This window comes from Prunus avium, chromosome 1 (genome assembly GCF_965620075.1).
Source record: "Prunus avium chromosome 1, drPruAviu1.hap1.1, whole genome shotgun sequence".
Classification (NCBI taxonomy): domain Eukaryota; kingdom Viridiplantae; phylum Streptophyta; class Magnoliopsida; order Rosales; family Rosaceae; genus Prunus; species Prunus avium.
The window spans coordinates 49206642-49229793 of NC_142284.1; the positions used below are offsets into that span (position 1 = coordinate 49206642).

The window sequence follows — 23152 nt, forward strand, 5'->3', positions numbered from 1 at the left end:
CAAACTAAAACCAATTAACCAGAGCCACTTAGCCACCACCTCATAAATTACCTGTTGTCTAAAACAAATACAATCCCTAAACAGAAAACACAACCATTCCCTTCTTTCCTTTTTTTTCCCTCCCTCAATTCATTATTAAAGTAGGCAGCATTGGGGAATTTTCATCTCATCCCTTCTTTTTTGCAGCTTTCTCAATAGTAATTGGGTTTCAAAAGGGTATATGGGTCCGCAAGCCATAAGAACGTGGGCAGCCATTGTGGCATGCCTTGCTATCTTTCAAGGACTCGTGCTTTGTGTTCATGCTCATGGTGATTTAAATTACAAGGACGCCCTCACCAAGTCCATCATTTTCCTTGAGGCTCAAAGGTCCGGGAAGCTCCCTACCAACAATAGACTTGCATGGAGGGGTGACTCTGCCATCGACGACGGAAAACAAGCAAATGTTCGTTTCTCTTTCTCTTTCTATAAGGATTAAATCTTCATGTCACACCGTCACATGTCACATGACATTCTTCCTCACAACATGTACAATCCCTTCGAATTATTCGTATGTAACATTCGATTAATGTAGGTTGACCTTTCTGGGGGATACTATGACGCCGGGGACAACGTCAAGTACGGTCTTCCGATGGCTTTCACGGTGACAACTCTGTCGTGGGCTGCCATCTTTTACAAGACACAGCTTCAAGCTACCGGGGAACTGGAAAATGTTCTCTCCGGCATAAAATGGGGCACCGATTACTTTTTGAAAGCCAGTGCTCGAAAAGGCAGATTATACGTTCAGGTGGGAATTTATATGAATTGGTATTTAAAGTTTGAACAAAAATATTTTATGGTAATTAACTTGTGTTGTTATATATTTATGATAATTATTCAAGGTGGGAGACCCTAATCAGGACCATCAATGTTGGGTTCGACCAGAAGATATGCAGACACCAAGAACTGTGTTGGAGATCAATGAGAAAACACCTGGAACTGAAATTGCAGCTGAAACCTCAGCTGCAATGGCTGCTTCTGCAATTGTGTTTAGAAGCATTGATCGTGTTTATTCTCGTCGCCTCCTCAACAAAGCCAAACTGGTACGTTATTTTCCAATCCCAATTAATTTTTTATATTAATGTTATGTTATATAATTAATGATATGTGATATTATTATTTTGTGTTTGTGTGTGTGTAGCTTTTCCAACTTGCTAAATCTCATAAAGGAACCTACGATGGAGAATGCCCCTTCTACTGTTCTTACTCTGGCTACAATGTAATTTTCTTCAATTCTCTCCCTCTACAAATTGAATGCATTTTAAATTTGTGGGTGTTTTTTTTTATTTAAAAAAAAGTAATTTGATTTTGAAATAATGAGTGAACTTTTTTTTATTTTGAAAAAAGTAATTAAAAATTGAATGTTGCAAATATAGGATGAGCTATTGTGGGCAGCAACATGGTTGTACATGGCCTCAAGGAAGCCAATGTATCTAAAGTACATCCAAGAAGAAGCCATCAGCGCTAGTGTGAATGAGTTTAGCTGGGACCTTAAATACGCCGGAGCCCAAATCCTTCTCACCAAGGTGCTTAATTTAAACCAATATCAAACAAAAAACTATTTGTACCATCTCAACTGATCATTATTGCAAACTCGTTGTTGATAATCGAATATAAAAACTACGATTAACGGAGTTTGATTTATTTTTTTGTACATTGCAGCTGTTCTTTAAAGGAGAAAAAACCCTAGAAAACTACAAGAACCAAGCAGAAAGTTACATTTGCTCAAACCTCCCAGACAGCCCCTACAACCAAATCACAATGTCACCAGGCGGCTTGATCCACCTGAGAGATGGCGCCAACACCCAATACGTCACCGGTACCGCCTTCTTGTTCAGCGTCTACAGCGACCTGCTGGCCAACCACAACCAAAAAGTGAACTGCGGAGGCAAACAATTTGACTCTGTAGCCGTAGCTGCCTTTGCCAAGAAGCAAATGGACTATCTGTTGGGCCAAAACCCTAAAGGAAGATCCTACATGGTTGGCTTTGGACCAAACGCTCCCAAACAGCCTCACCACAGAGGAGCTTCGGTGCCAACGTCTGGAAGTAACGGCGTCAGCTGCGCCATGAGCTTTGTGTACTGGTTCAAGAAGGACGTGCCAAACCCTAATGAGCTGACTGGGGCCATCGTCGGTGGGCCAGACAGGTTTGATAACTTCGAGGACAAACGTTGGGCTTCATCGTATACTGAGCCATGCACTTACGTGAATTCGCTCGCAGTTGGAGCCCTAGCCAAGCTTGCAGCTTGAAGACTCGTATATCCGTCCCAAACCCTAAATCCTAATCCCATGCATGACAATGACATTTACATTGATAGGAAGAAGTTTGGGATTTTGATATAACTTTTGTAAAAAAAAAAACCCAAATGTACCATTTGTTGTAAGAAAGCTGTAAAAAGAAGGGTGTAAAATGGTGAAAGTTGAATATCTTTCTTTGGCTTTTGTAAAAGTATTAGCTTCCTTATCTATATATATAAAGCAAAAGGGCAAAGAATGGTAAAACATTCAAAATACCAGAAAATGTCATTGGTTAATGCAAACATTAAAAGAATTGAAATTATTAATTAAATGAGGCTAATATGATAAATTCACACTTTTTTATATTAAAAAAAATTAAATAATGGATCATATTTTTATGGAACATAACTACCCATTATCTTTTTAAATTCTAAACTAAATTTAAATTTTTTTTAAAAAAAGCCTCTCACAGGAACGGAAACGCGTATGAAGAGGCTAGTTATAACCAGAATAAGAAAGAAAACTTGTTGGCATGTGCATGTGAGCAGTGTCGAGACACTAAGTAATTCTCTCTCTCATTCTTCTCAATTGTTCCATTGTTTTGTAATCGTGTGTATATAATTATAATTAGTTGCAACAATATTTGATAGACTAATGAATGGAAACGCCATAATGATATTGCATAGATCGATTGATAAAGTTTATTGCTATACAAATTATGTTCATAATAGTTAATTTGAATCCCTAGTTGCCAAGGGCCACGACAAAAGTTATAGTTGCACTCGAACATAAGTTAATATTTGTCACTCACAAGAACTTTTTATAGAGATTCCTCATTCCGCAATTAACTCACAAGTGATTCAGGAATTCGAGCTGAGAGATACTGCTGTGTACTCCGTTGCATGAAAAAAGAAATAAGTAGAGAAAGAGAATATAATGGAAATAAGGAAGTTTTTCTCCACTCAAACTCACCCGCTCCTTGTGTTGTGAAAGACCGTCTCCTAAAATGATGCCCAAATAAGTAATGTCGTCATTTCAACTAATACATTTTCTCCCAAAAATTAAAAAGAAAAAAAAGATTAATTTATGATCTTTGGATTATCACGTTGCCACGTGTTTGCCGACCATTTATTATCTTAATTAGGTTTAAGATGCTAAGGCTAAGACTTGAAAGAAATCAGAGATCCAAATCCGTACGAGTAGAGATTAATTAAACGAAAATAAAAAATGTTAGAATGAAGTCGTCAAAGCTTGAAAACAAAGATCTTATCCGAATTGGTCCCGAAAGTGGTTGAGTGGTGGTGGGGTCCCACTCCTACTCATTTTGGATAAGCCTCAACGGACTCGCGACTCACGAGGAGGAGAAACAAGACCAATCACTTTCCATATTGCCACGTCATCCACCCAACATTAAAGTTTCTCCCTCCCTCCCGAGGACCGACAAGATTCTTCAACGTGGAAGCTTCTAGAAACGCCACGTGGTGTGGCCAGCACAAACTATGGGCCGCTCGGGTAGGTATTATCGGATGCGCCTCCAGGTTTCTGATTCCCACAGGTAGGCGGACTTGCATTTTGATCCGCTGTGTGTATTCTATCCTTATATTCGGTGGTCTTAAATCTCAGCCCATTTAATTAACGTTAGCACGTTGGATCTTCACGGTGGATCCATTTCTTAATTAACAAGTCAAACCCATGGCCAAAAAAAATATTTAAAAATAATAATAATAAGACACACCAACTATTAAGTTTTATCAATCGAAAATAATAATTATCATATCACGACATTGACAATTCATATCTTTTTTAAGTGGTAAATAAAGTTGCAAAAGTGTGTTACGTTAGTTAACGAGTATAAGTGAGTTCTGCCTTTTTTAACTAATGCTACATTTATTATATTTTTATCCTATATTTTTATATTATATGATATGTCTATATCATATGCCACAATCAATTAAATTAATAAAGTATATTTTAATAAAGAAATAAAAGTGATAATCACATTAATTAGCATATGTGGTATGTACACAACAGATGCCATATTTTGTGATATAAAATTACGATATAAAAATATGGTAAGACTAGCATTATTCTTTTGACGTAGTTTCTAAACAATTTAAATTGCTTCAATGTTCTTGATAAAAGGGTAAGATGAGATCAAAATTTTCATAGATCAAAAGCTGGAAAATGGTAAATTACACATAGAATAGACAATCAATTTATTTATATAAATGACCATCATCAATCAATCACTTGGGCGAGTGGGAGAGAAGGGTGGGTAACATTGTGAGTAGAATAGGATGCGTAGCAGGTGATGATAGCTCATTATACAAACATTGCAAGTTTCATCCAGTTGGTAAGGCAAAAGAGGATAAGGCCTAACTCTTCGCTGGCTGTGCAGTGCCATCATTATTTTTCTAATTAAAAAAATTATATTAATTAAAGCCATTATCCGATCTAATCCAACACTAATTAATCAATACATATCCCCTAAAGCTATAAATAGAAATAATTAGATGGATCGACAAAATAAATAAAGATAAGTACGATGTGTCTCTCTGCCAAATCTAGGTGCTCTCTGGACAACAACAATTTCAACATCTTCTAGCGATTATCGATCCATCCGTCTTCATCTCCATTGAAACATTCTTCACCTTCACCACGAAGACGACGACGTTTACAGCTTCGGTTACAGTACGCATTCATGTCGATCGCATTGGATAGTAGTAGTACCAGGATCGACATCGCGCCCTCGTCTGGGTTGGTCGCATGTGGGTTGCTCTTCGATTCGCCGGAAAATTGCCGGAGAGTCCCCGCCGGCGAGGCTGCGGTTTCTTCGACGACGTCGTCGTCGATCGGGAATAACAGCGATGATGAGTCTGGGAGCGATGACGGCCAGAATGATGAGGCTCAAAGCTCGTATAAAGGTCCTTTGGATATGATGAACGCGTTGGAGGAGGTTTTACCTATGAGGTTAGCAGCAGTTCAACTAGATGCATTTCATTTCTCATCTGCAGTTTTGTTTTCATTTTTTTTAATGATTTTGTTTTTGGGTTTTCTCCAAATCTTAGGAAAGAAAACGATTCATTACACAAAATTACAACTTTATTAATCAATCTATACGTTTATCTTGATTGGTTAAATCAAAAGGTCAAATTTCTAATTTGGGTTCGTTGTAAATTGTAATTGTTTGCGTAATATGAGCTGGGTTTTTTTTTTCTTCTTTGATCTGGGTGTTTTGACTGATGAAATGGGTTTTTGATGCAGGAGAGGGATCTCAAAATTCTATAACTACAAATCCAAGTCCTTCACGAGTCTGGCAGAGGCTTCATCTTCTTCCAACATCAAAGACCTTGCAAAACCAGACAATGCATATACCAGAAAACGCAGGAACCTACTTGCCTCCAATCACATGTGGGAGAAGAACCGAAGCTTTCCACTTAGAAGCAATGGGGGCGGGATTTCAAAGAGACCCATCTCAACGAGTCGAAGCACATTGGCTTTGGCTGTTAAATTGAGCAGCTGCTCTGAAACCAGTACCAGTAGTACGAGTGAGGATTCGAATTCGAGCTCAACTTCGATGTCACCGCAGGCTCTTCCGCCCTATCATCCAGTGGGAAATTCCTCAGCTTGGAGGTCATATTCCTTGGCTGATTTGCAAGAATGTGCCACTTCTGCTGCAACTGTGAATGCTTCTCGTTTTTCTACTACGAAACCAAATATACAACACTAACTTGAGTTTCCGCCAATCTTCTTGCCTACATCGAGCAGAGGTTGCTTGCCATGGTGTTGTCGGGAAATGGTTTTCTTTGTCTAATCTTCATTGAAAGTGTAAGGTAGAACTTTGAAATCTGATGTGTTTTTGTACATATTTTTTAACGACTTAAAAAACCCAAATTGCAGTCCACGGGTATTGTTATATGAATGTTTCTGAAGATCCGAGTCTTAGAGGAACAATGATGGAAGATTGTGGTGAAATTTTGACGAACCGCAAACAAACAAAAATAGATATGTGAAGATCAATGGATAATGGTTATGTTTCCTAATCGCAAAGTCTATGACCCATATACTATATAAATCAAAAACCGTAATCCCGCACAGATCATGGAACAGTTTAATCAAAATAGATATCTTACAATATGCATATTTACACGAATTCTGTATTGGTTATTTTAAATAAAATAAAAAATTGACAGTAATAGTGATACATTATTGTTTGGCATAAAACTGAAAAAATAAGCAGCCAGAATTGGGCAAATTCCTTAATCCTCTTTTAAAATGTGCAACAAGAATTACAGAAACATTGTGATACAACATAAACACGATGATTTCAAGGGTGCAACGTGTCACCCTAGAAGCTAAGCTTAACTAATTGCCCCTTTTTAAAAAAAAAAAAAAAAAACCTAAATAAACAAAGAGTAATGTAGTCTAATTACAATAAGATGACCAGTCCCTAAACCTGCAAATCACTAAAGGCAAACGAATTCATCAATCTTGATGAACCCCTGCAACATTGATTAACAAATTTGAGCAATGTAACGAGTCACCATCTTAATATTTAGATGACTACTGCTCAATTTTCTTCTCTGGATGGATCGTAGCCAGAGCTCACTACTAATTTTGAACTTGAAAGCCTACAAAAGACATTACCATTTACATCCATTCGACGTAAGCTTACGCGGAAACCCTTCAACATTAGCAGACTTTAATTTTGCGGCCGGACAAGAAACTGCACACAAGAATAAGCAGACAAGAAAGACGGAAGTTCGATATCTGAAGGATCGATTAGAGGAATTGCCTTATCAATATCTTCAGTGGAGAATGGAATGCTGCAATGAGAAAGTGGATATGAGGAACAATATCTAAATCATCTGTAATTCTTGCATGAAAATAAAAATTCAATGAAGTTTCATAATTAAAGCTGATGGGATTGAACTTTGCATGATTAAAAGATTGAAAGCAGCTAAAATTCCAACATTGGAAGCAACTGCATGTAAAACTATGAGCCTAAGATTTAAGAATGGTTGAGGAAAAGCGTAAGGCAAACGAATTTCCCTTTCTATCTTTTATCCTACAAGAAGCAGCTTACCTCAGATCATCATCCAACAAGAATGAATTGGAGGTTAGATTCTGGTTGTCTTTGTTCAGAATCTCCCTCATTTGGGCAACCACCTGGAAAGCAAGATAACGTTCAGAAATTGATAGGGCATCAATCACAGAACTTATGAAACAAGGAACTGAATATGCAAACATGCCTCATTGGACACACTCTGAGTGCCATATTTGTCATCCCAGTACATAGTACTTATTCGATAGATTTGCCTGACAGTCAATACCTGTACATTGATGACAATGCCAACGAATTCAGTTTGGAGTTTAAAATGGTTTTCCTGAAGCCAGTAACAGGAAAAAGAGAGAATTGAGGCAAAATAAATATGCAAGAGGATCATACCGGACAAAGATCCTGCCTAATTTCATCCAAAGATTTTTTCCTCTTCTGATGTATTACCTACATCAATTGCACAAATCATAAAAGGTTCCTCACTTATCATAGCTTATAGCTTTTAAAACATCAAAGAAAACAGCTTTAGCTTATACCAGAAAGCCAACAGCTTGTCTAATATAATTTAGCTCGTGCCAAGAGGTTCCTGCATACTACATTGCACAAAGAGTCAGATCAACAGATGTATAAAATTCAATCAAAACAGAAAACACTTACAACATGATAGTTATACTTGCCTCCTCTCCGGTGTTGACAATCCATTTCTCCAGTTCAGCTAGACCTGATTTCACATATTCACCATTTGAAAATGTGCAACATTCACGTCGCAGCAGCAGACTACCCAGGGCCAGAAAAGGTAGAGTCAATACATAAATCATTACAAATGCTATTTTATCAGCAATGAAAAACTGGAATAGAAATAAACTCTTGCCTGTTGAAAAGTGACATATTGATGAAAGAAAAGACCTGTGTAATTAGCTTGCGAATAAAAAATGAAGGTACCTGAAGAAAGTATAGTGTTTAGGTCAGAAAATAATAGCAAAAGTCAAGAAAAGACATCACAGTGTATTGCACTTCTTAAACACACTCAAGCCTAATTAATTATGGTTTTTCACCCATCAGGGGCACTGCAGAATATTTATTAAGCTTCAGTATATCAAACAATCACATGATCTCAGATAGGAAGCTTTGAAATCAATAAATGGGAATTGATGCTTCGGGAGTCCAAGGCCAAAACACTTACAGTAACTCATAACAAATCCGAAAAATGTCCCACTTACATGATTTCCACGTAGCCGACTCATAAGGGTATCCAAGAATTTGATTATGTTGTCCCACTGACTCCCAGGTAATTGCTGAGGAGCATTACCCGGTGATCTAGATGACTTTCCAGCATGAACACGCGCAGCTTTGGGTGCCTTAAAAATTGTCATGAATACTTTTAACATGTCATACAAAATAGTATGTAGATCTGACAATCAAACACAAAGGAAACACAATCGAGTGGGCCAAAGATAGCATTTAGGGAGTAAAATCAAACATTAGGCTCCCATGGCCAGCTAAAAGAAAAGGAAAGCTAATCCAGGGTATTTTATTTTATTTTATTTTTGTAAATATTTTTTTGTGAGTGAGTTATGCAACAATCCATCTCCTTCCTTATTCCAACCCCCTTCTATAACTCACAAGGCAAAAGTACCACCTGAGGTATGGGTCGTTGCTTGCATAATTGTTCATGGTAGGTCAATACTTGTGATTTGATTCAAAGGAAAATATTTAATGTTGGTCTCTGTTCCCAATGGTATATCATGTGTAGAGCGGAGGAAGATGCAAATCATCTACTTCCTCATTATCCCACACAATCAGGAAACAACATTGTGGACCACTATTCTCAGACCATTTTTCATAATAGGTGACAGAGAGCGTGACATTTCACCTATAATTTGAATTAGAATACTTGAACACATCAGACTAAGTAATAGTCACCTGAATGCATGAGCCCAAGAGTGGAGCCAATTCCTTCTTCAAACTGTCACGCATCAAGCCAAAGATCTTTTCTACGCAAGCAGTTAGCTGCTGTTTGAACAATATAGCCGGGTATCTTGCTTCCAGATGTGACATACCATCTTCATAGCCAATATATTTGAAAGGAGATGCCAGTCCCTGATAAAGGAAGTGGAGGGGAGGACATTTAATAAATTATAGTGGAATATTGAAAGAAAAGCAAACACCACAAATTATATTGAATTTGCAATTCAGTAAGTTCAAAGGAAATCTAAGTCAAACTTTTTAATATTCCACCATTTCCTAGCCTTTCCTCCCATCCCTCCCTACCACTAAGCCCTCCCCCTCCTCCAACCCTTTTATATGTGCACTTTCCCCAAGCCTTTTCTATGTGCACTTTCTCCATTGAAAAACCACCTTTGTCTTTGCTTCTCTTCTATAGAGAGTGGTAAATTTATTCATTCACTAGGACTGAGATGGCATCGATTTAAAAGAGAAACAATTACATTCTTCGGACCCAAATGGGCCACTCTCCCACAAATTACAGCCTCAAATTAAGAGCCCAAAAAAAAAAGCCCTGTTAAGTATGATTTTCTAGCCGTTGACTTGTAATGTTGACTGATGACAAGTGATAATAAAATGCAACAACATTTAACAAAGAAAATACTCACCAAAATCAAAAGTAAATACTACATGTTACTATGATATTACAAAAGATAACATTTCTACGAAACATCTGATTTAGCAATAAGATAACAAAATCCTGGGATATATAAAAGTCAAATATCTACTAAAGAGATAAGAGGCAAATACTCAACAAGCCCACATGTGAGTCTATGACTTACTTGCGCAATCCTGATAGCTAAACCAGAAGATCCAGAACGCTGAGTTGCTGCGAAACCATTTGGCCGTAAATTCCTCTGCAAGAGGCATAGAAGCGCTGAGGCATTTGACAGCCAATAGGGCAAGGTTATGTTCTCATCCCCAACCTGAAACAATGGCCATACAGAACTTTTCAAATATTCAACAATATTATGCAAGGTTGTCTATTCAAATTTAAAAAATCTTAAAAGATATGTAAATATCCACAATTTATCAGAATAGCTTTTAGAGTTCCACCTAATTTTCCTTTACAAATGTTGCTCTCCACATAATTTATTTCATGTATAGTAAAAACATCAGTTCAAGCCATCAAGGAAAAACAAAATGAGAAGCCCAAATAAAATCAATCGAAGAACGTAAATTACCTTTAGAACATCATTTATTCCCTCAATTATATGGTCAAAAATAACTGTACGCTCAGACTCAAAGGCATGCCACTGAAGCAGGCATTTGTATATGATACAAGCAACCAATGGTTTACTGTCTTTGAAACCCAAATCTTCTTTAACACATCTTGATAGGAATTCATAGTTCTCCTGTACATGTCAAAGCAACATGCTTAAACCTATAACGCAAAATCTACACAGCATAGAAATGATAGATGAGTTTAATGAAGCTGACTACAATTAAATCACTGAATATAATGACAATTACAGCCATTATCAAGATTACAGTGAATTCCAAAATAAAAATCTACAGCTTAACAAAACAAAAAGAGACAAAACCTGGTGCCTCTCCACTGCTAACTTCGATCGGCGTGACTCTGACAAGCCATGTGAAAAAGGTGCAATAAGTTTGGTAGGTGTGGGAGACTCCTGCATTAGATATATGGCACAAGAAGAAGAATAAAAAAGATGTTATTTTGTGATGATTAGATGCAAAAATAAATCTTCAAAGAGAGAGAGAGAGAGAGATCATGTCTTACAAATGCAGGCTTCTGGTCAGTGAGGGGAACAAGTGCACCAGGGTTTTTCTGTTTCCAATTAAAAAATAATGATCTTAGAAAAACCCCACAATTCTATATACAAGTTGAAAGACCCAAAGCAAAGCTTAGGGTTAAAAGTCACGCCTAGGGTGTATGTAACCATTTACCTCTGGAACTGACTTTTCAATACCACGCCTATTGCTCTTTGCAGACACACTAAGGGCTTTTTGTCGCATGATATGATTCTCATCCTCTAAAAGTAAGAGTTTCTCCTCAAGGCTGTAATTTAGATACAATATAGTAAGCAAGAATCTATGTATAGAAGTATAACCGGTGCAGGATCTGATAAAAACATATTTAGAGTGAAAAACAATCTAAATTTGATGTCTAAACGTACTTAACAAGACTGAAATAAACACTTGAAAGTGGGTTATGAATTTCTGAGAAACACCTCTTTACATTCTGCTGTAGCTGGTAACACTTTTGTTCAAATTCCTGCAACTTCTGAATGGTGTCGGTACTGTCTTTTCGAACCTTGTGAAGTTCAGTCTCTAGAGCTGAGTTCTTCTTATCCAAAGCATCCATAGAACTCTGCATAACAAATACTTCAACAATTCTTGAAAGGACACAGCAAATGTCTCCTAACCTCCCCCAAATGTAGAGGGAAAAAACAGAGAAAAGAAATGGAGAAAGGGAAAACTCTTCACAACAAAGACATGTAAGCAAAAATGGAAGAAAAATAAATTAACAATGAGTCTATACATCACATTATACTATAATTCAATTAATTAAGTTATGTCTCTAGATATCCTGCCTGGGAGATATTAAAGAATTTCTGAATAGATAAGAATAAGATGCAGAGCACAAAAACCAAAAAAGCAAAACTACATAAGAACACAAATTGAATAAACATCACACGACTCACTTTTAAAAATGCATTTTCTCTTCTCAATTCAGCCATTCCAATGAGTTCCCTTTCCAAAGCAGATTTTTCTTTCACTGACAATTCCAATTGATTTTGCAGCACTGCAGTCTTGTTGCACTCATTAATTGTTGCCAACTTTGATGCATCCAACTCAAGGCTCAAGGATTCCAACACTTTTTGAAGTTTTGAAATTTCTACTGACTTAGCTTCTTCATTAGAAACCTGCATTCCATCGAGTTGCAGTAAGAAAAGGAACTTCAAAGCATCCACATGAGAACAGTATGTTGCTAAAAAGAAGGGAAAGGGTTAACATGCAACTAATAATTTACACAAAAGTACATAAACAGCTTTATAATGATTTTCTGAGGAAAGATCACAAGCATACAAAACATCATTACCCGTACCTAATGATGCATTAGCATAAAAAATTTGCAAACTCATGACCTATAAAGTTCTTTTATCAAGAGAAAATGGCAAGTGCTCCAGCTGTTTTATGGAGCAATGTTAAAACCTTTATTTAGTCCTTGAGCCATAACATTGTCATTTATTGTCAAATTAGCTACAAATTAAAGACTTTGAATATAACATTATTACATCTATCTTTAAGGACGCAAAGTAACAACCTCTACTGACATACATTTGACACAAGCAGAATAACAATAGGAGCCCCCAAGAATAAGTTACCCAATACTTCCAACAGCAATGAATGCATAAAACACCCATCACAAAGTTTAACGCAGAAAAAACAAATTACCCGCAATCGTTTCTCAAGATGTAACCGCCATGTGAGGTCCTCTAATTGCTTCTCAAGTTTACTCTTAGCTAAGCGCAAGGCACCAGATTCATTTGCCTCCTGCAAATAGTAAATGAATGAAGAAAAATATAAAGGAACTTGTTATGCATATTGTTACATCAGGAGCAGCTTTACAATAATTCACTCACTTGTTTAAGCCTTCGGAGCTCTCTCCTTGCCAATTTTCGCCTCCAAAGGCATTGTATTGCCACAATAGAAGCTTGGTGATGTTGAAAAGCTGAGCGAACCTTGCACATCCTCCACCGAGCCTAACAAATATAAATTATGTCAATACAGAAACAAAGTGGTGATGATATATCAGGCAGACAACCAACCAGATAATCATTTCATATTAGACATACATAAATGCATTAAAAGAACCTAACTTCAATATTCCACCAACTAGCTCTTAGTCTACTGGCACTTCTCTTCCCAATGTTGGAAGAGGTCCCAAGTTCAAATCCCCTCAACCCCAATTGATAAAAAAAATTAATAATAATCAGTATTCCACCAACACCAGACACATGCATTAAAGATTAAGAGCACAACCAAAAAAATCCTGAGGCTGCAACCTAAAGGTCCAACAGACAAAAAGACATAAAAGAACAAAAATTAACAAAATTATGGCAACTACATTGCTCATTTTCCACAACCCCAAACTTCTATCACGCACTTAAAGAATTTCACTACTCTCTCAGATATAATCTGATCAATTTTCACTCTCCACAAAGACGGAAGAGCTTGCAGCCCAAAATATGAGTTTGAAGCCAAATCCTCCTCCAAAGAAAAATGCAAATAGTAAATAGTAATAATACTCAATGACTATGGTGACAGAAACCCTCATAACCAAACCAAAACCAGAGCAACAGTTTCTTATGTTTTCCTCAAAGATAAAGTGGAAGTGGACTATGGAACGCATAACCACAGTTTTTATCTCTACACTCAATGAAGACATCAACTCTCCAACTACATTCCAAAAAGACCCTAAAAAAATTTCCACAAAGGATCAGCACCCCGGCTAGATGCTTTTACACTGCAAATTATAACAAAGGAAAAGTCTATGAATTAAGTTTACCTGGATGAAAGTGGCAGCTTTATGTTTCTTTCCATGCAAAAATCTTTGGCGAATTGAGAAACCACGAATATTGGACTGTATGACAGTGGCAGCTGAATATAATTCCATATAAGCTTCCTTTAATAGCCACCTTCGGACATGTTTCTGTATAAGAATAGCAGCCGCTGCCTCCCGTTTTACAGCATACAGCACTCGAGCAAGGCATCCTTCAGGCATAATAACCATCAAATGTTAAAAACGAAAAGGAAAAAAAAAACTATATATAAAGGATCTCAAGATGATGTCAGTAAAAATAATAATTTGCATTGATGAAAGTCTGGCAGAAACAGTTGACCTCTGCAAAAAGCTTGGAGTCCCAATGCAGCAGCCCGAGTGGAAACAAAATATCTGCGAGCAACAAACGTTCGCAATTGACGTTGAATGCGCTTCGCAGCATTGTCCAAAACATCAGCCCGTCGGGAGTCCAAAACACCAATTTGACCAGCCCTAAGAAACACTTTGGTCCTACCCAACTTCAAAGAAAGAACAACCTTGTCAATTATTTAATACATTGTGTGCATTTCCGAACATAAACGCATGTGTGCAGACTCGCCACCCACAACACTTACAAACTTGAATGCTTGCTGAGCAATAATATTATGATAATAGCCGTAAAACAAGAACATAGAATGCATACCTGAAAATTCTGAAGCTTTAACTTTTTCAGAATTTTCTCAGTTGTAGCTTTTTCATCATAGCTACATAGACATAATGAATAAACAAAGTCAAGGGTAAAAGTTAGCACAAGAAAGGAAAGGCTTGAAAATAAAAACATAAAGAGAATAAAAGAGAATTAGAAAATTATAACCAAAACAAAACAGAACATAGAATCTTTTACTATTGCTTACAAACTAATAGCCAGCTGAATACCTTTATAACACTAGCTTGCAACAGAATAAAACGCAAAGTAAACATTCATCAAATGTGCTAAAGATAACCAGAAAATATTCTAACACTTAATAGGCAGAGCAGAACTTTCAAGATTCAGCACTATGAATGACCCACCTTCCATACATAAATTCAGGAGCTAATAATCCAAAGCGATCCACAAACTCTGAGTAAGTTCTCCGCGTTGGATAACCTGCCAGACTTATCCGAACAGCCTCTAGAACACCCTATGCCAAAATAAGAGAATCTAGAGTAAGCAACACTATCAATGTGACATCAATAAGAAACACTATGCAATATGGGCGAGTGCAGAAACCTGCATGTGCATGCAGTAGAGTGGTTGGGTTTGGGTATGTGCTATGCTGCATGGATATGGATTTGTGATACAATAATACTCCAATATCAATGGTACAAATAACTCCCCAAAAACTATGTTACAAGCATGACGAGAAAATAATATAAGTACACATATGAATTTATTTTCCTTTTAATTATTTTTGTTTTGTGTTGTTTTCATATTAGCTCTTATAACATTTATATATCATTCAAACCCCATTCTCAAAAAATAAAAATAAAAATAAATTGTCTTTAGACCTAATGAAAGAAGCCAATCATTGTCTTTCTATGTATGATCCCAGATACAACATAAAAGAAACATAAAAATTTGGATCACACTGACCCCGCAGCGCAATTGGTGTAAGATACTCTGATTCTCAAATTTTTGAGGTCGATTCAATGAGTTTGGCTTAACGCATCGTATATAATGAGGCTCAGTTGAGTTGAGGGTTTCCATCAGCGCTTGAAGTTGTTGCTAGAATCACCAAAAGAGAAGGAAGGGGGAATTAGCAAAATGAAGACTAGTAATCAACTTCTGTATTCTTTTAAGCGGGTGGATCCAATCAACATCATATGATCACATCACAGAATGGACACAGACTAAATATACCTTAAATCTATTAGCCACAGAAGAAAATTTGTAGGATGATCTTGAAGATTCCTCAGGCAGTGAACAGAAAAGACCAGCAACAAAAGGGCATTTGGAAGAAGACAACAGATTGCAATGTTCTACCACAACATAATCACGGTTTTTATCCAAAAAGCTATCTGTGTGATAAGTAACCTGAAGAAGTAGTGAATCAGTGAACTATTATTAAAATCATTTGGATCACAAGATGTTGCACACAAATTTATATTGTGGCATATAATATACCTTTCCAGCATAATGGGACATGGTAAAATCAGTCTCTGAAAATTTTGCCTTTTCCAACCTTGGGTGGGCCCGGAAAAGCTGAAACAACCTGGTTGAAAAACTTTGATGTGTTGATTTTGGGAACATGCTGCAAAAATAAGAAAATCAGGATAAGGATAAAATTCAAGAAAACACTATATAGAGTAACACGCACCAAATTATAGTGAAGAACTCAATTATACCAAGCTTCATCCAAGAGAGCAATTATCCCAACAGGTTTCTGCAAATCAATGCATGAGAACATAAGGTCCACGCCTAACAGACTCTCAAGGCATATAAAAACACAAAACCTATAATGGGAGGCAGAACAATGACAAAAAAATTTCAAATAATAAAGAAAAAAAGTTACTTTCAGTTTTTGTCAAACAATAGAGCCACTAAAAAACAGACCACAAATGCATAATTCCTACGAGCAGAGTGGAGCTTCCGTCATATATCATCAACTCAGAAAATATTCACAACTTCACAACCAGTCATTCCATAGCAAGTAATATGATTCGAAATTTAGAACCACTCCTTGGATATGTCAAGTGCACACTACTAACAAACCAGAATCAACAAAGACCATTTCCAAAATCATATAATAAAGGGGTGAGGAGATGGGTTTTGCAGCTTTTCATAGTTGTCCAAAAAAAAAATTTGAGAGACAGAATGGGCAAAACCTTCTCAATCAAATCTAGAACATCTTGGTTGTCTATGAATTCAATGTAGCTCCAATCAATTTCCTCTTTGCTATACTCCTCCTGCTCCATCTTGAACACATGCTGGAATAAGTGGGAACGAAGTTACAATACAATACAATAATTATAATAGCATAAGATCATAGCATATGAATTTCACAAAACATTGGCACAAACCTCATTAAAATGTTGCTGCAGCTTCTCATTTGCAAAATTAATGCAAAACTGCTCAAAACTGTGGAACAGAATATCTTATTTAATCAAAGGAACATTGGAGAATTGGAAGGAAACTTAATTCTAATAAGGGAAAAGAATTAATTATATAACAAAGATGAAACAGGAAGAAGGAATGAAATTAAAGTCCAAAGAATATGACCAACACCAGTTAAGAGATCAGCAAGGATGTCAAAAGTGCAAATACCTTCTGACTCAAGTACATGGGCAAACAATAATGCAATGCAAAATCACATGATGCTACATAGACACTTTTTCAGAGAAAACGGTTATGTATAATGGGTTTATAGACCCGCTGGACATGTTGAGCAAGTTCAGACCACCATGACAATTTACTATACAAATTTCCATGGCACTAAATAATATTCCAACGCCAAATTACAAACTCATACATAAATAAAATTCAGATAGAAATGGGTAATGATCTCACCTATTGTCTTTAAAGCATTCAAAACCATAAATGTCCAAAACTCCTATCTGTATTTGGGAATTCAAGTCTTGCCCAACAGTAGTATTAATCTTGTCAACAAGCCTGTGAAAAATATCAGAACACAAGAAAGATGAAGAAGAAGATTTTCCCAGAAAAGTTGAAAGAATGAAGTTCCAGAAGGGGAGGATATTGAAGGCATACCAGTCAAACAACCGCGCATAAACAGTCTTTGCCAATGCATCTCTACTTGATACAGCAGCATTACAGTCGAGAGCTTTAATAATAATTCCTTCACGAGTTTGGATTGTACGAGTACACAGTGTTGCCAACAAGAGGTTCATGTCACACCTGATTCATAAAGCAACTTAGTGAAATTATCAAAAGCCAAATGCATCTACGATACATTTCGGGTAGCAACTTTCTCTAGCATGCTCCAATTACAAAATCTAACAGAGTGATTAAGTTACACTACTAATCAATATTCCAGGAGAAACTCCACAAAACTGTCTCATCATAATATTGGATTGCACTAAATGTTGCATCAAGATATTCCCCGAGTAAATTACAAAGAAAAATCTCTATATACTCATAAATTCTTTACAAGAAGACAATAGGAAAATAAATTAACACTTCAGTCTGTTCAAAGTTGGTTAAGAAAAGATAAAAGTTCAAGTTTAAGCTTCATAATTCACCTACATGAAAAGATTAGCAGCCATCTGCATATGAAAGCTAGATTTCTGGTCCTTTAGAACTGAAGAGTCATGCTCTTTCCCAGGTGAAAATTCAATGTTTCCCAAATGCAGAATTGCAGCCAGGGTGCGAAATATCGCTTCCTAATCATTGGGTACAAGGTAGAAAAGTGATTCTCAGAAACATCCAAGAACGAAATTAAAGGAAGAAAAAAAGAAGTATTCATCTGTGAAGAATCATCCTCTTGGATTAAGTTTTAAAACCTGATCTTCGTGGCTGATGCCAACAATGTCCATTGCTGTTCTTGTCTTCATATACTCTTCTGCATTGCTCACTCCATCCAGTTCATATACCTTGCTTTGATTTAGGTAATGGAAGTGGCTTGGGTGTCCTAACTTGTACTTCTCTGCATCCTAGACTTATGGAGACATCCAGGAAACAATATCCATAAGCTTGAATAGAGTACACAGGTTGAGGGTCATATGTAAACCATACATACACAGAAATGAGCGCAAACACACACAACTTGAAAACAGCTTGGAATGCACAAGGAGCATATCTGTTAAAGTACTAATTGATGCACACATGTACACATCCACTCAATGGCAAACGCATACATGACTATAGATACTTAGTTATTTACAATGATAACCATGTGATAAATCCATTGAAACACAGACACAGACAGAGTACCTTTCCAGATGCGCACAATTGATAAAAACAGTGATAATTCCTCTCAGGATCTGTTATCTGAACAACACGAGATCTTTCCAATAGGTAAGTTCTAATTGCAGCTCCAGATATTCTACCACTTGCGTCAAACTGGATCTCAACAAACTTTCCAAAACGACTACCTCAGAGAAGCAAAAAATGGAAGCAAAAATAATTTTTAGTTCGGAGATACTACGATTGAATCATCAAACTGATAATATACATGATTTTAAACCATAATGCAAGAACAACTAAACATAGTAGTAAATGATATGATATAAAACTGATGAGTGAATACAATAAATATATACCCAAATAGTCATTCAATGCAATAAACGACAAGTTCAATAATGATATATCATTACCTATTAAAACGGGCAGAAAAAGTTTTTGGTAATGATATTCTATATCCTCTCCTACGTCCAACTATTATTACCCACCTCAAGGCATTTACTCCACAATATGTAAGTGTCTCCAGTTCTTTTCATTAACCACACCCTGTACTCTCTCTGTCTGATCTCAACTGACCAGCATCAATTTTACCCCATGGTCATTCATGAGCCTCAAAAGTGATTACAATAGAATTCTTAACATTAAAAATATAAAATAAAATAAAAAGGTCAACATCCAATTTTTTTTAGATCATGACCTAGCGACTGCCACCCCTAACGAAATTGCACCAAAAAGCAAAAGAATTTCAAGTTCCTACATAATCAAATTAGTGACATTTTGGGAGAAGAATAAGCATATAGCACACCTTGAATTGTCATTTCTAACAGTCCTTGCATTACCAAATGCCTCCAGAAGCGGATTTGACTGCATCACGCACAAAAAAGAATCAGTGACACATTAATGGCAAAAAGATATAATAATAATAATAATAATAATAATAATAATAATAATAATAAAAGGTCCTAACAAAAACACAGAACACAGAGTTGACCAATCTTCTCAATAGAAATAAAGAAGATCAACTGCTTTTCTCAAGTTTTGGACCGCGCTGAAGACTGAATGGTCAAAAAGAAGAAAATAAATTCACCTCAACCTACCTTCTTTGCTGCCAAAATTTAGTGGCAAAAATGAAAAACATTTATCCACAACAGATTGAAAATTAATGCCTACTCTCATCCAAAGTTTTAAATAGTTGGGAAATAAGAACTAGATTGTTTGAATCAAGGTTCACTCTTACTTCAAGAACTTGCTGCTCAACAGTTCTCTCGTCACCAGCAGCTCGGCCTCCTACATAAGTAAGATACTGCATAATCAGTTTTGTTGTCTCAGTTTTCCCAGCTCCACTTTCCCCACTGACAAGTATTGATTGGCTTTGACCATCATTCATCATTGCTCTGGATTACAAAATCAAGAGAAGCTAAGTTGAGCCATTAAATGGAATCGCAACGAACAACAGAGGTCAAGACTCAAATTCCATCTAAGCACATAAAGTTGACACACCTATAAGATGCATCAGCCACGGCAAAAACATGGGGGCTTAGCTCGCCAAATGGGGCTCCCTTATACTGCTCCATCATGTGGACATTGTATAGATGGGGAAGCTTTGTGAATGGGTTAACTGCAATCAAAATGCTCCCTGTATATGTCTACCAAAGACAAAAGAAAACAATTTATGTTGGGGTCACTGCTATTCCAAAAGAAGGTTGCATAAACCCATCTCAGTAAAATGAAATATAAAAAAAACAAAAAGTTTTATTATATCTCATATAAAACAATGAACATTGCATATACGGCATTTTCGACATTGATTTATCATAATCTGAACTCAAAATGAAGAAATCGAACAAGGCATGTGAATTACCCAAGTCCATTAGACAATCAATACGAGCACTTTCCTATACATTTAATAGCAGTCAATTTAAGTCCCTCTACTCAAAGGTTGTATTAAAGCATTTATTTGGATTATCTTTAACATTTCCAGAATAAGTCAAATCGCGTAAACTTATTGGTTGCTTAGCCATATAGGGGTTAAAGTAAACCCAGTAGCACGCCAAGTGTAAGCCATCAATGAGACAATTAATAGTTGATTTGGAAAATTCTGTAAGCATCCAAATCCCTTAAGCATCTTAAAGACGATAACAAGAGTAGCATATCATCATCAATCCATGATGACATGGCATAATGTGGGACTTATATTCCAAAAGATTCGGAACTCCGCCAAGTGGGAAGCCCAGAAACCATAAGTTAGTCCACAATGAACTACAATCCACAATCAAATTAAGAAAGCCCTTTCATTAAACTAACAATAGCCCTCCATTTATTCCGCTTATACAGAAAAATCCACTCACATATATATCATTGAGAGCATATCTCCTTTGAAGATTATAGAGCACTCCCGGTTCATTCAAATACGTCAACTTAGTCATGTCGTCCACTCCCCCATGCTCATCCTCATCCGCATCCCTCGGAAATAGCTTCTCGGCCGAAGCCAAAACCTACACAGTCAAACCCCACAATTACACACAAATCACGCAAAATTCAAACACGCTAATCAGTAATTGCAAACAAAATACAAGGCCAAGAGTTTCATTTCACCTTCTTTCCCGAAGCAGTTATCACTTGGACTTGTTTGCCTCTGCAGTCGGCGACTTCAGCTGGGGCCCAAGCCAAATCTCTGTCCTCGACCCAAACCTTGGAGCCCCTACGGAGACTCATCTCGGGCTCCGGAGGAATATTGAGCTAGTGACGAGAAACCAGAAACCCTAGAATTCAGTTGAAGACGCCAAATGGTGGAAGAGCGGAAATCGAGAGACGCTCAGAACAGAGAAGGACAAAATAGAAAGAATGAGAGAGAGGTTTAGGTGAAAATTTTGCGTTCCCGCCCTAACAGGTGTAGACTATGAGTCCAAAATGGCGAAACCCGAGAGTTTATATATCGTATTCGACACGTCAGCCACGAATGACATGACTGTGCTCGAAGAGAGAGAGAGAGAAAAGGGGGGTGGCGCTCGCAGTTGTTTTTTTTTTTATGGCGGTTTTAATTTTTGTTTGGGCAGCTACCACACGGCAAATGCACTTTTAAGTAAGGTACAATTAGGCGCGCTGACTTTGAATTACCCCCCTATATTACAGTGAGCGTTACGAAATTTCCGTTTTTCTTTGTTTTTTTTTGGATTTTTTGGAATCTTTTAAATTCGTTTTCATGAAATATGTTTTTTTGAATTTGTAACGTACAGATTCTCTTTGTCTGCTGTCTTGGACTTGCTAACGACGTATATGCCCTTATTTGTTTAGTAGACTAGCATATATTTCCCTTTAAAAATGAAAAAATGAAAATTACAATTGGGCTAACGAGACTAGGATCGAATAAAACAAATAGATGATGGGCCTCAAGTGGGACGGTATTTACCAAAACAGACCTCCAGGATCACATGTAGATGATGGACCTTAAGTGGCCCAAAAACGTCTATCATTAATGTGTGCGTGTGTTTTTTTCTTCTTTTTTTCTTTTTTGCCAATATCATTAGTGTGTGTGTTTGGACGACAGACTAGTCTATTTCAGAATTTTGACCCCAAAAAAAAAAGTCAATTTTTTCATCAAGGGAGGTAGAACCTTTTTAATGTTAGGGGAAAAAAACAACTAGATTAACAGTTAGTACGTAATTTGAGTTTAAAGTAATGGGATACTAAATCTCAAGATTTGCACATGACGAGATTTAAGTAAGGAATTTGTAGAGCATGTTTGATGCAACTTTCAAACTCATGCCTCTTGATACGAGTCTCAAGTTCAAGTCGACATAGGTGTCTCAGTTTCAAGCCAGAAGTCCTCGATTTCGAGTTCAAAGTTCAGAAGCTTCTATAATGAGGGGCTATGTTGAGGGATTACAATGAGGGGGTTCAATCCAACAGTCTAATAATAACCCTACACTAGATCGGACGGCTATTAAGGACCTCCTCGTTATAACCTCCCATTCTAGCCTCTTTGTCAAAATCCCGTGTCTCAAGAAGTCCAGGTTCAGATTCGGGCTCAAGTTCAAAGACTCAAGAGTCCAAGTGAATAGCTAACAAGTTATCCCATTTAGTCTACCATTTTACCTAAGAGGTAATTTCAAGAAAATATTAATGTTTCAACTGATCGAATTGCGATCAATTTGATTTGAATTTTGGAAGTACAAAACGCAATAACATATGGTTTAAATTCACCAGAGCTTTCAATAATGGCAAGAGGCAACGTACACAAAGATTTCAACTTCACAGACTGACATGGTCCAGCTAAGCGGTAAAGGTTCCCACAGTGCATTATTGCTGGTGACGCATATAATGCACCTCCACAACCAAAAGGACCACAGGCTACACCCTACTCTTCAGAGCCTGAGTACGAGCCTGACTGACCATGTGGAACTCT

At 36.9% G+C, this 23152-nt stretch overlaps 3 protein-coding genes across 3 annotated transcripts; 2 read left to right on the plus strand and 1 right to left on the minus strand.

The window, feature by feature from the left end:
* Positions 1-55: 55 nt before the first annotated feature.
* Positions 56-2465, plus strand: GH9A4 (glycosyl hydrolase 9A4). Its single transcript, XM_021949545.2, has 6 exons — positions 56-442; positions 572-784; positions 879-1079; positions 1178-1255; positions 1413-1562; positions 1699-2465. The coding sequence occupies exons 1-6, from the start codon at positions 221-223 to the stop codon at positions 2284-2286; spliced, it is 1452 nt and encodes a 483-aa protein (XP_021805237.1). The 5' UTR covers positions 56-220; the 3' UTR covers positions 2287-2465.
* A 2324-nt stretch (positions 2466-4789) lies between these two features.
* Positions 4790-6176, plus strand: LOC110749438 (hybrid signal transduction histidine kinase M-like protein). Its single transcript, XM_021949552.2, has 2 exons — positions 4790-5244; positions 5539-6176. The coding sequence occupies exons 1-2, from the start codon at positions 4976-4978 to the stop codon at positions 6002-6004; spliced, it is 735 nt and encodes a 244-aa protein (XP_021805244.2). The 5' UTR covers positions 4790-4975; the 3' UTR covers positions 6005-6176.
* A 483-nt stretch (positions 6177-6659) lies between these two features.
* XI-I (myosin) lies at positions 6660-21770 on the minus strand. Its single transcript, XM_021949542.2, has 38 exons — positions 21343-21770; positions 21096-21242; positions 20248-20393; positions 19985-20141; positions 19553-19611; positions 18778-18934; positions 18348-18497; positions 18091-18227; positions 17596-17742; positions 17395-17496; positions 16908-16965; positions 16713-16814; positions 16233-16270; positions 16012-16138; positions 15748-15921; positions 15481-15612; positions 14919-15028; positions 14551-14611; positions 14209-14386; positions 13875-14080; positions 12949-13068; positions 12761-12859; positions 12007-12228; positions 11533-11672; positions 11249-11360; positions 11082-11129; positions 10882-10971; positions 10522-10692; positions 10120-10263; positions 9257-9433; positions 8554-8691; positions 8205-8275; positions 8011-8110; positions 7870-7926; positions 7724-7780; positions 7527-7607; positions 7361-7443; positions 6660-7100 (listed from the first exon to the last, which is right to left on the minus strand). Exons 1-38 carry the CDS (start codon positions 21460-21462, stop codon positions 6977-6979), a joined length of 4542 nt encoding a protein of 1513 aa, XP_021805234.1. The 5' UTR covers positions 21463-21770; the 3' UTR covers positions 6660-6976.
* Positions 21771-23152: the final 1382 nt, after the last annotated feature.